Source organism: Ammospiza caudacuta, chromosome 28 (genome assembly GCF_027887145.1).
Source record: "Ammospiza caudacuta isolate bAmmCau1 chromosome 28, bAmmCau1.pri, whole genome shotgun sequence".
NCBI classification, from domain to species: Eukaryota; Metazoa; Chordata; class Aves; order Passeriformes; family Passerellidae; genus Ammospiza; species Ammospiza caudacuta.
In genome coordinates, this window is record NC_080620.1 from 1,074,471 (window position 1) to 1,086,786 (window position 12,316).

The 12,316-nt window shown below is 54.3% G+C and overlaps 2 protein-coding genes across 2 annotated transcripts; one reads left to right on the plus strand and one right to left on the minus strand.

The window, feature by feature from the left end:
* Window positions 1–648: 648 nt before the first annotated feature.
* On the minus strand, window positions 649–3,799 carry POLE4 (DNA polymerase epsilon 4, accessory subunit). The gene is made up of 5 exons (XM_058821319.1): window positions 3,763–3,799; window positions 2,569–2,936; window positions 1,702–1,786; window positions 1,366–1,407; window positions 649–1,066 (listed from the first exon to the last, which is right to left on the minus strand). The coding sequence occupies exons 1-5, from the start codon at window positions 3,797–3,799 to the stop codon at window positions 1,053–1,055; spliced, it is 546 nt and encodes a 181-aa protein (XP_058677302.1). The 3' UTR covers window positions 649–1,052.
* Window positions 3,800–4,074: 275 nt separating this feature from the next.
* PRAM1 (PML-RARA regulated adaptor molecule 1) lies at window positions 4,075–12,053 on the plus strand. The gene is made up of 10 exons (XM_058821320.1): window positions 4,075–4,101; window positions 6,436–7,117; window positions 8,528–8,600; window positions 8,951–9,063; window positions 9,359–9,413; window positions 9,698–9,791; window positions 10,044–10,206; window positions 10,753–10,786; window positions 11,361–11,395; window positions 11,851–12,053. Exons 1-10 carry the CDS (start codon window positions 4,075–4,077, stop codon window positions 11,853–11,855), a joined length of 1,281 nt encoding a protein of 426 aa, XP_058677303.1. The 3' UTR covers window positions 11,856–12,053.
* The last annotated feature ends 263 nt before the right edge of the window (window positions 12,054–12,316 follow it).

A 12,316-nucleotide genomic window follows, 5' to 3' on the forward strand; every position in this document is an offset into this window, starting at 1 on the left:
TGGGGACAACCCACACCAAGTGCAGTCAGAGCTGGGAACACAGCAGCACACGTCCCAGCAGGGATGGCAGCATGTCCCCCACAGCCACACAGTTCTGCTGTTAACCCCAGGGAGGAAAGCTCTAACTGAAGTGGAAAAGCTCCAGTGAGCAGAGTCCTGGCAGTGCTGGTGCCCATGACAGGGCTGGTGGCAGCAGTGCCCCTGAACAAGGATGGACTCAGATCCTCACCAAGAACTCAGGGTCTCTGCACCAACTCCTCCAGGCTCAGGGCAGGGAACAGATCCAGGTCCCAGGGAAAATGTTTTGCCAGATTCAGGAGTGGGAGCACACAAGAGAACAGTGATGGCAGCACGGACACTCCCCTGGCATTCAAAATGAGGTTTGGGGGGGTGGGTTGGGTTTTTTTCCTACAATTACTTACAAGTGCAACAGCCACAGACACTTAGAGAAGCTGCTCAGCCCTCGGGCCAAGCCAAGCTTCCCTGCTCATCCCCAGCTCCTGGAGGACAGCTGGGTTTCTCTGGGATGGATGCCTTGAGAAAACAATTAGCAAAACCAAAATGCTAGAGAAGGCATCCTATCAAAACCAAACCATTTCCCACCAGGCTGCAGGAACCCCAGCCCAGAGCAGGAATCAGCACAGCTGCTCAACAGCAACAACATCAACAATTTAATTGTGTTAAGAGACAAACATATTAACAAAATCCACATTTAAATAAAAAAAATTCCTTGTGCCTGGGCACCTGAGCCAAGCCACTCTCTGTTCACAGCTCCGTGGTGCTGCAGAGTATCCAGAGAGGCTGGGACTGCTACTGGGAGTAACTGCTGTGTAACCTGGCCAGAGCAGAGAGCTGCACGGCAGCCACATGGGAACAGACATACAAAATAGTTATGAAAAAATATCCATTTTAAATAAAGAACTTACAACAACTTTATAAAAAATATCATGGTTGCATGTCTCAATTCTAGGAATTATTTTTGAACTCTCGGCATCCTGTTTTCCATCTCTCACCACCTCTGCAATCTCCAGAGAGCTCTGTTCCTGTCCTGCTCAGTCCAAAGTACCTGAAAATGGAAAAACACATTACAGTCTCAAGAATTAGAAGTGCAATTCTGTGAACAAATAAATCTTGTTTACAAACTGGCAAAAGAAAACTTTAAAGTTTAAGCAAATCACACGTGAGTAAAACCAAATCTAGCAAAAAACCCCCAACTACTGCACGTGCCTCAGGGTCCAGCTGAGCCATTCCAAGCCACACTAGGAATTACTGAGGATGGGGAAACAGAGAACTTTGCAAATGATTCAGTTCTTTCTCTCCTAAGTAGGTTATTACATAAAATACTGAAATCAAGTAGAAACTCACCTTCCAAAAAAGCAAATTCATCAATAGCTTCAATGGCATTATCTGAAAAGCAAATTGAGAACAATTAAAATAGATAAACTAACTCCATCTTTGCATATGTTCCAAACTGCAACATTTGAAATTACATCATAACACAGTTATCAGTTTCAAAGAGATTTATTTGTTCTGGTGATGGTGTGTGAAATTATTAGTGTAGTCTTTGGTAGAAGTTTTTCTCTCCCATCTTCAGGGAAAGAAAGAATAAATCCATAATTACTTCAGCACCTCCAGACAGGTGGGCAAATCCCCCATTGGAGCAACCCTTTGCTAAGAACAGCACAGAACATGCTCCCATACCCAGGTCTTTTCTTTGCAGGGTTTTCCTTTTTCCTTGCTGGGCATACATGTAAGCATCTTTGGCTATGGTTTCAACAAACAGCTCCTGCAAGGCAAAACGGGACAGGTTCACACGGGAGAGGAGAGAGAGAATATCCTGAGGAAAAAGAAAGGTCCTACAAGGCTTCAGGATTAGATCAGAATTTCATCCTAACATTACCCATTCCTAGTAAGCAGGTCTGAAAATACCAAAGGAAACGGCTGGGCAGTGATGCCCAGGACAACCAGTGAGGGAGAGAGCTGGGGAGCTCCCACAGTCTCTGGGAGACCCACTCCACACCAGGGGCTCCCAGGGCACCTTCTGAAGGGGGAAAGGTGTCCTGTGCTCAGCAGATGAATCATGGAATCCTTCAGGAGGAGAAATACCTCTAAGATCATTGTGTCCAACCACCGGCCCAGCACAACCTCCACGTGCACCCCCATCCCCTGTCCCCAAGTGCCACATTGTTTGAACAGTTCCAGGGACGGTGGCTGCAGAGCTTGACAACTCTCTCCATGAAGGAATTTTCCCAATATCCTAAACCTCCCCTGGCGCAGCCTGAGGCCATTTCCCCTTGTCCTGTGCCTTCCTGCTTGGGGGAAGCGACCGCCGGCTGTGCCCTCCTGGCAGGGGCTGTGCAGAGCCACAAGGGCCGCCCTGAGCCTCCTTTGCTCCAGGCTGAGCCCCTTCCCACCCCCTCAGCCTCTCCTGGAGCTCCAGCCCCTTCCCCAGCTCGGGCCGGCCGCAGCCGCCCCGCGGGTCCCTGGGAGAAGGAAAATCCTCCTGGGCAAGACGGAGCAGCATCCCCGCAGCGACCCGGGCCCAGGAGCCGCGGGGCCGCCCCTCACCGTGGCCCGCGCCAGCACGAACACGGCCTCCTGGCTGGCCAGGGTCACGTCCGGGTCCGCCTTCACCAGCGCCTTCACCCGCGCCAGCGGCAGCCGGGCCAGGCGGGCCGGACCCGGGCCCTGCTGCCCCGCGGCCGCCGCCTCCTCCCCGGGCGCCGCCGCCTCCGCGGGCCCCGGGCCCGGCCCCGGCACGGCCGCCGCCGCTGCCATCCCGCCCGAGCGCTGCGCCTGCGCGGGGCCGCGGGGCCGGGCCGCGCTCGGCGGGGCCTCGCTGCATCCTCGGCCGGGCCCCGCGGCGCTGCCGGCCCCGAGCACGGCCCCTCCTCCTCCGCTTCGGGCCGGCGCCAAACACAGCGGCTCATCTTCCCCTTCATCCCATCCCCAAACGGCCCCTCACCCTCCCCTTCACCGTGTCCCCTAACACAGCCCGCACAGCCCCATCCCGGCCCTCCCCACAGACGGCCCTCGGTGCCTCCCTGCCACCCCCGTGCCCCAGCACAGACAGGGACACTGCGCCCGCCCCGTTGCAGCGGCAGGAGCAGTGGGGCAGCTGGGGTGGCCCTCGCTGCTGTCTGTCCGTGCTGTGCCCCAGAGTCAGCTCCCCGTGGGTCCCCTGTGGGACCTCCCAGCACCCCCTCTCCATCCCCTCTCCATCCCATCTCCAGCTGGTGGGATCAAGCCCTCCAATGCTTCCCAGGGCACCCACCACCCTCCACAGGACACCCAGGACCACCTCCCTTGGCCAACAGGTGCCCGCCCCAGCCTTCCCCATGTCCTCAAACTGTATCTTATCCTTAAACCATCTGCAGGCAGGAGCCATCTCGGGCACTGCTGGTGGGACGCTGTCCCAAAGGGCTGCAGGGACACACAGATCCTGGAGCAGGGACACCAGCACCAACCTGCAGGCCAGAGCACCCCTGCCAGGGTGTCAGACTGTTCCTGCCTCAGAGGCAGTAAACGGTGACACCAGGACATTTGGACACTGTGCTGGCCCGACACAGCACCCTGCGTGCACAGCTTCCCCTTGCTTCCCAGAGGAATTAGGCTTTCTAGCCGAGCTCATGTCCCCCATGAAGAGCCTGATTCCAGGGAGCCACGGGCCCTCACGCAGCTTTTCTGTGCTCCCACGGAGCTCAGCTGTGCACACTCTGCACCTCCCCACCCCGCAAGTCCTGTGCAGCTTTGAGACCTGACCTGCAGAGGAATCCTGGGCCACCATGGACAAGGACATTGCCCACCCTCCCTCCCCATCCTGCAGTTCACAAAACTGGGGCTCTCCTCTTATGGCCAGCAGGACTTGGTGGGCTGCAAGTGTCAAACAGCAGCAGAGCCAAACCAGCAGTGTACCAAGAGCTGCTCCTCCTCCTCTTTCTCCTCCTCCTTGTGCGGTCTCACCAGGTCTCATCAGGCAAAAGCAACTTCCTGGCATTGCACACAGCTCCTCACCAGCTGTTAGGAAAGAGCTGCTGCTTTCAAGGCAGGGCACCTCAGAGAGGCTTGTCCAGAATGCATCAGGTGGTCTCCAGCAAGGAGGTGAGCACACAGGAAAGCATCCACTGATGGAAGATGGTGAGTAACAACCAGACCTGGGCTAGAGTGGACATGGGGATGGGACACTGGGACTGGTTGGAAGGGTTTTGGGGATGTCCTTGTGAGGGGCTGGATCTGGCCAACAACCTCACTCCTCCTGAAAGGCAAAGTCCTTCTGTACATCTGAGCTGGATGGAGCTTCAAAGGTGTCTGACCAGTTTCTGGGCTCAGAGGAAGGTTTGCTGGGTGAACTTAGGTTGAATATAAACATCTGTGAAAGGAGGCGGCCACGCTCCCACCAAGTCCAGGAGAGCCCCCACCAGCACAAAATGGATTGGAAAACCTGGAACTGATCACAGTGATGGCAGTGCTGTACATCCAAGGGCTCTGAGCAAGTCCCAGCTCATGGAACAGGCCCAAAAATGATCATTACAAACCACCAAATCATTCAGGTGTCAAAAATCCCAACAGCATGTTTGGGAATCTGGAAAACATTGATTTTTCACTAATTTGAGTGAAAGCCCCAGTGCTGATATACAGGAAATGACAAATTCATGCTGCTTCAGCACTGCTATATCAAGTGCTGCATTTGAGGGTTTACCAGGAAAACTGGGGTGTTTTCCTGGGGAACTTGCACTTTTGTAGGTCTGTATATATACATTTGATCTGTTATGCCTAAAAATATTGCATCAGCTTCTCTCCATATCAACCTTTCCCTTTTTTTTATTTTTTCTCTGAAAAAAAATTATGCAATCACAAACCCAAACTGAAATCCCAGAAGGATAAAAACTCCAAATCCAAAGCGTACAGCTCCAGCGAGGCAGCCAGCCCCGGTGCAAAGGGACACTGTGGAATGGGGACAGGGGCATGGGAGAAAGATGGGGAGGGTAAGGTGATCCCTCCCCTCTCACAAAGTCCATGAGAAGATTAGGAAAGATGTGGCCCCATCCCATAGCTTTGTGCCATCCCTCCAACCTGGCAGCCTTTTTGCAGGAGCTGTTCTCAGCCTCCTCCTGGCAGCGTTTCTCTGCAGGCTCTAGGGAAGGGTGAGTTTGGTCACTGAGGAAGCGAAGCTAAAGGCAGCTCTGTGCTGGAGCAGCTGTGTCCTGGCTGTGTGTGCACAGTGTGAACCGCACAGGAAAGACACATGTGAGGAAAGTAGGGCACCCTGCCGCCCCTTGGCCCTGTTGTGTCTGCCCGCAGCCTGCGGTGTCCCCGCAGTGCCGTCCCCGCTTTTCCTGCAGGAGGGATCCGATGGCCCTGTGCAGCCTCCCCCACCAGCTCATCTCGGAAAATACGACCAGGGCAAGGCAGGTTGCTCCCATCTGATCCCTGGGAATCTCTGGATCTCAGATTCTGCCCTCAGAAGCTTTGCTACTGCCACCCAGTCCTGTGGAATTGTTATCATCGGGGGGGGGGGGGAAGGGTTGACAGTCCCTTCTCGGTGGAGCCAGTGTCAGATTGCAGGCGGGTTGTGCAGGGTCCCGCGGTCTCAGCCGAGGTTTGTCTCCCATCTGTGACTCACCAGAGGATCAGCAGACACATTCCCGTGAGTGTGCAGCAAACCTTTTGTGTTCAGCCTCGGCTGCGAATCCAGGGGATCCATCCAGGCCCTGGTTCTTCAGCCAACATCGGAGGTCACCACATGTAGTAATGTAGGGTGCCCTTGTGGTGAGGAATGATTGGCACCTGACTCCATTGATTCACAATGCTGAATAATTGCTTTATTAAAACTATATTATATTACATTATACTATACTATAATAAAGATAATATACTATAAAGAATACTAAAGAAAAACCCGTGACTGTCTGTAGACAGTCAGGACACAGCTTTGAGTGATTGGCCAAGGAAACATAACAATCTTCAGCAGAATCAATTGACAAATCCCTTCAGGTAAACAATCTTCCTAACACATTCCACATGTGCAAAAACAACAGGAGCAGCAAGGAGAGATAAGAATTGTTTTCTCTTCTTCTCTCTGTGCTTCTCCAGGAAAAAACCCTGCGAGAGAGAGTGATCTCTCTCTCTCTCTCTGTTCAGAGAATGTGAATGCCACACAGTCCCTCTGATTTGATGGTCCTTGGTTGTGGACAGAGGGTAGACCAGACCAAAAGACTCCATGAAAGGTCTCCTGGATGCCCTCGTGGGGTAACCTGGTTCCAGTTTGATGCAGCCTCATGTTGTTTACTCAGATACATTCAGGACCTTTTTGAGCAAAGACCTTGTTTTTTGGAGAAGACTTAGAGTGAGACCATGTTGAATTCCCCACGGGGAATTTTGACTCATTTTCCTCCATGTTGTTTAAACTGGAACTGTTTTTCTTAATGGTTGCAGATGCCTCTGGAGGGGAGAGACGCCGTGGTGAGGCACCTTCGGGCAAAGTTCCAGCAGAACAGGAAAGAACCTCCCAAAGTGGGTGGCTGGCCAGAGGGTCACCCTGCAGCCTCTCATGGACCAGAGCCAGGACAGACCCCTGCCGTGGCCTCCAAGGGTCATCCTCCTCAGGAGGCCCCCTGGAGCAGGAGGGACTGCAGCAGGGCCCCTCCAGCTCACAGTGCAGGTCACAGTTTGGGACAGCACTCACCTCACTCTGCCTGCGAGACCCCGGCACCAGCGGTGTGTGGGAAGAAGGGGACGGCTGCAGGTGGCAACTTCCAGTCAGTGCCTGCAAAGCCAGGAGGAGATGTGTTGAACAAGAGGGTGGAAGCCAGCTCTGATCCTCCCCACAGGAAGGCAGCCCAGCAGACACGGCCACCTGCCAAAGACAAGGGGGCTGCAGTGGTTCTTGCCAAGGGTGCAGCTGCTGCAGCGCCCCTGCTCGCTGTGGGCAGCCCCCAGAGGATGGAGCACCCAGCTCTGCCCAGGAGGAAGCCTCTGCCACATGTCAGGGCACTGGGAGCGAAGCCAGGCAAACCCCAGCGCCCTCCTGATGTGGATTTGGCAAAGTTCAGAGCAGCTGCACGTCCTGGGACGTCCATCTGTCCTCCCACAGAACCACCAAGGAGTGCTCCGCTGGGTATGGCCAGGCACAGAAAAGCCTCTCAGCAAAGGGCACTGCTCATTCAGGAGGGAAAATCTCCCCAGTTAGAGCCTGCAGCTCTTGGGAGATGGAAACACTGGGAGGGCTTATGGAGAGGTGGGACTTGTATAAGCAATAGCATGAGAATGAGAGAGAAGGAGGGCAGGTGAAGAAACAAAGTGCCCTGTCCCTGGCTGGGCACAAGTTTCCATCTCTGGAATCTTTGTAGGAAGTAAGGTTGGAGTATGTAACATAAGAGATATTGCCAAATTGGAGTGAGCCCAAGATGGCTGGGGACTAGAGCACATGGAGAAAGAAGGGCTGAGACCCAGGCTTGTTCAGCTGGGAGGAGAGGGAAGAAGGGGAGATGTCACTGCCCCAGCTACCTAACGGGGAGAAAATGGGGCCAGACTCTTCCCAGAGGTGCCCGGGGCAGGCCTGGGGTGATGGGCAGGAGCAGCAGGGGAGGTGCCAGTCAGACACTGCCAGAGCCAGGCTGCTGTGGTGCTTTCTCACAGCTGCTGTTCTGCTAATCCACACTACAGTGATGAGAGCTGTTTCAAATGCCATTTCTTGCTTGGTTTCTCTAACCATGAGAGTAGACTTCCCTTCCTTTCCTTAAGAGAACTGAAAAATTGAGCTGGTCTATGTTATAATTAAAAGGTGTTATCAGGGCTGGCCATGCTGTTGTGCTGGGAGATTCTCACATGACTGGCTACAGGTATTTATTTGTCTCATGGGTCCTGAGGCAAGCTGCAACATTTAGAATCACACCTTGCCTTTATTTGATAGTTTTTGTTAATTTTTAGGGCAATCTTATGATTTTTAGGGCCAAGTATGTGATTGTATATTACTTGGTACTGTAAAGCAGCAGAGATTTGATGTTGTACTCAGGACTTTGTGCCCATTTTTGGTTGGTCTGGTTGACCAGGCTGGAGACAGGGCTTGTGATACATATAAGGGCTTGTTAGCAGGGGTGTGGTCATGCTGGCAATCCTAAAAGGAGCAGCAGTATCTTCTGACTGATGATGCTCCTGAGCATGTGGACATATCCAGGACTTGCCCTGACTCTGGTACATATCTGAAATTTAGGGGTTTTACACATTCATGATACCTGTTTTGGCCTCTTCCCCTCTCCTTCCATCATTTGTCCAGAAAAAAGTAATATTAGAAATATGCAAACTGGGAAATACATAATCAGGGTCCTCAGTGAGGAACCTGATGAGCTGTGCACTGGTGTGCTGGAAGAAAATCCCTGGTCAACACGTGTAGTCAGTTTTATCTCCCCACCTCCTCCTGCACTGAATCCAGCCCAGAGTGGCTCTCACCTCAGGATGGCTGATAGAGCTAAGGAGAAAATATGAAATAATCCCTCCCTGCTCCCTCCTGCTCTGTTGTTTGTCACAGGTCCCCTGCAACCAGGCTGTGCTGCACCAGTGCCTGCACGATTCCCACTGCAGGATGCTCCGAGTGCCACGGGGTAAGGACTGAGGCAGCCCTGCTGCTCCAGGCTGTGCCAAGCCCCTGGGAAGGGCACAAGATGTGACAGCAAGAGGATGTTTGGGTTTTCCTGCCTGCTGCTGGAGCCCAGGGTGTGGAAGCAGCTCCCACAGTGTGAAGATGGCCATGCCTTGGGGCTATGTTACCTCACTGTGGCCATTGCACGCTGCTGCCTGTCCACATCCAGCTGTGTGAGGAGCTGCTGGCACAGGGCACGGGGCTGCTGTCCTGCTCTGGCCCAGGGCCAGTCCATGGTCAGCCCAATCCTCCTCCTGATTCTGCCCTCAGCCCCCACTGCAGCAGCACCTCCTGTGCTCTGCCTCCCTGCAGGGATGAAGATGAGATATACGACGATGTTGAGTCTGTTGAGCTGGCCAGGAGAAGCCCAGGCCTTGTGCTGCCTTCTGTGTCCCAGCTGTCTGTGTGTCCCTGCCCCAGAGGAGGTGAGTACAGCCTGGATGCTGTTTGGGCTGAGACCTGCAGCTCCAAGAGCTGTGAGGCCCCAGCGAGCCATGGGCAGCAGCAGGGTCTGTGCTGAGCCTGCTGCTGCCCACGGCAGGCAGTGGGTTCCTCTTGTAAATGGGCACACGAAGCCCTGATCCCCCCAGACTTGGGGGCAAACTCAGGATTTGGTCCCAGGAGGAGAGAACTCTTGCTGCTCTTTGTACCCTGCTTTGGGAAGTGTTTTCACCTCACAGCAGCCTCATGGCAGCACTCTCCCCGGGTTTGGTTTTACAGGTGGAAATGCTGGCCGAGCCTCTAACAGGGTTACCTTGCTGGCAGCTACACAGAGGTAAAGGGGCTTTTTTACTCTTTCTAAGGGTCTCAAAATGGCCAGGGCTCCTTGCTGCTCTGACAAAGCTGCTGCTTCAATGTTCTCTGCTGGGCTTGCAATAGGAAGGTCTGTGGTGAAGAGCACAAGCTGCAGGCTGCACACCTTGGCCTGAGAGCCTCCACAGCCCCAGGGCTGGTGCAGGGAAATGCAATGGGGAGCAGCCAGGAGGGAGAAGGGGATGGGAGGGAGCAGAGCATGGGGTGGGGTCATCTGAACCTTCCCATGGCTTTCAATGGCTGCAGAGAATCCCAGGTCTCCCAGAAGATGAAGACCATGACACTCAAGGCATGCAAGAAGGAAGAGAAGATGGACAGGGGGTTTCAGAAGAAATTCAAGGTGAGCAGCAGTGAGTGATCACTTTTCCCTTTGAGCTTCTTCTCCCCTTCTGGGAAGGGTGCAGTGCAATGGCAGAAAGGAGCTGTGCTCCTCAGGGACCAGTGATACCCGGATCACACCCTGCCTTGTTCCCCCAGGTCAGAGCAGTCCCACAGACCATTTGGCCAGGAGGAATCTGTTCTTTTTCAAGGAGGGAGAGCGGTCAGACCTGCCTGACTCAGCTCCCCATGGGCACTGCTGTTTGTGTTTCAGTTCGAAGGCAGCATCAAAGTCCTGACTCAGATGATGGTCGACCCTGCAGCGACAGAGAAGAGGGGCGGAGCGAAGAACCTGCCACTGAGACCGGGAGAAATCCTTGATGTCATTCAGTTCACAAATGAGGAGCAAATCCTCTGCCGGAACAGCCAGAGGAGGTGTAAGTCTGCAGGGGGATGGGGCTCGCCCGGAGCAGGGAGCACAGCACAGTTTTGGGAAGAAGCTTATTCGTGCAAACATGCCCTGACAGACCTGCTGACAGATCTCCTCCACCTGTTAGACAGATCTGACAGGTACCCTGCTATCCTGAGAAGGCTCCCACTTTTCTCTGCACAAATATCCTGCTCTTCCTTCCACTCAGCAGCAGCATTTCTGCTGTGAGCTGGGCTTGTCCTTTCCCTCTGCTAGAAGCTTTCGCAGTCCTTGAAGCCTCCAGGTGGAATGGGCTGGAGGTTGCTCAGCAGAGGGGAAGGGTTCAGGCTCTTCCCTGCCTGCTGCCATTCAGCCTGGCAGCTCCTTCCTGACTCTGCCCAGAGCAGGCTCCTGCTGAGGGTCCAGCTGGGCTGCCCAGAGCTGGATTCCTTCTTGTCCCAGCTCTTTCTGGGAATGTGAGGTGTTGCTAAACCCTGGGCAGGGGCAGGGGTGATTCCTGCTCATGCCCTGGTTCCCAGCACAACCTGACATGTTTTTCTTCACTCTGTTGCAGATGGCTACGTGCCCCGGGCTGTGATGCTGCCTCTGTGAGTACCCATTCCCAGCCCCTTCATCTCCACTCCATCAGCTACAACAGCTGCTCCATGAGTGGCCAGCACCAAACTAGTCCTGGCTGACAGCTCAAAACTACCCAGCTCAGGCTGGGACCATAAGCCTAACACCAGCAGGTTCCCCTGGGGTTGAATCTGCCATTTCTGGTGTCAGGAGACATTCTGTCCCTGGGACTCTGGAAGCACTCCCCAGGCTGTGGTCCCTTGTGTGGGACCTGCCCAGACACTGCTCAGAGGCTGCTGCTGGGACAGGATGAGGGTGCAGCCCCTCTGCAGAGCTGGGTCTGCAGCTCCTGGCAGCCTGGGATGAAGCCACCATCCTGAGAGGGGCCAGAGCCACCTTAACCCCACTCCAAATGGTCCCAGCCATGCAGGGAGAGCACAGCACTGGGAGGGGAAACGGGGCTGCAGGTGGACACCAGAGTCCAGAGACAGGTCAGCAGGAGCTGAGACAGACCAGGCAGCAGGAGCTGACCCTTGCCTCAGGGTTGGGAGATGGTGGAACATGGGACACCACACTGCCCACAGCACCCTGTCTTTGTGCTTGCAGGGACACTGACATCTATGATGACGTTGAGATTTACGGTAGGTGCACAGAACTGCTGCCATACCCCTTCACTGGCCACAGTTACCACCACACCAAGCACCAGGATTCCCCTCCTCCTGACCCTTTGCTGCTTTGCTGCCTTCCCTCTCTCTCTTCCCTCTGTGTAATTCCTCTTCCTCTCCCTGAGGTATCCTTTACTTACTCACAGTTCCCTAAAAGTCTTCATGTTCCTCTGTTCCCAATTATTTGGACTCCTCTGCACCCTGTTCTCAGCTTGCTCCCTCCACTTGCTGCGAGCCCCAGGGCCCCTTCAATGTCCTTTGAGGTGTCCCTGATCCCCCAGAGAGCTCAGATTTCCCTTTCCTGAGCAGTTACTCTCTCCTGACATGCAAACTCCATCCCTGGCTGGCAGTTGGCTCTGAAGATGGAGCTGAATAGAGACAACTGTATTTCAGCTCTGCTCACAAGAACACTCTTTCCCTAATTCTGGCAGGCTGAGCCAACCACGCTGAGGCCAAAGGCACAGGACAGCACCACAGAGACCCCAAGGGCTGAAACATGAAGAGCACCAGACACCAGGCTCCTTTTGGGAAGGAGCTCTGCTTCCTCTGAGACTGACTGCAACACCACCGTGTCCCTGCCAGAACAGAACAGTAGCATGGCTGCTCAGCCCCTGGGGCTGCACAGATCCTGTCCCATGGGGCAGGGGGCCCCAGATCCTCAAGTCTGTACACCATCACTGTAGCTCTGTTTTGTCTGTGTAAAATATAGCCATGGTTCAAGAGGATTTTATGGCTGGTTGAGGGTTTTATGGCCCTTGGGGGGGGGGGGGGGGTTAGGTGGGGAGAGAGGGGTAAAATCAGGCCCATAAAGGTTTTAATATTTTCCCATTCCCAGAGCATCTTCAGCCTGGGACCCACCTGCCCTTTTATTCTGCACCACACTCTGGCCCCAGTGGC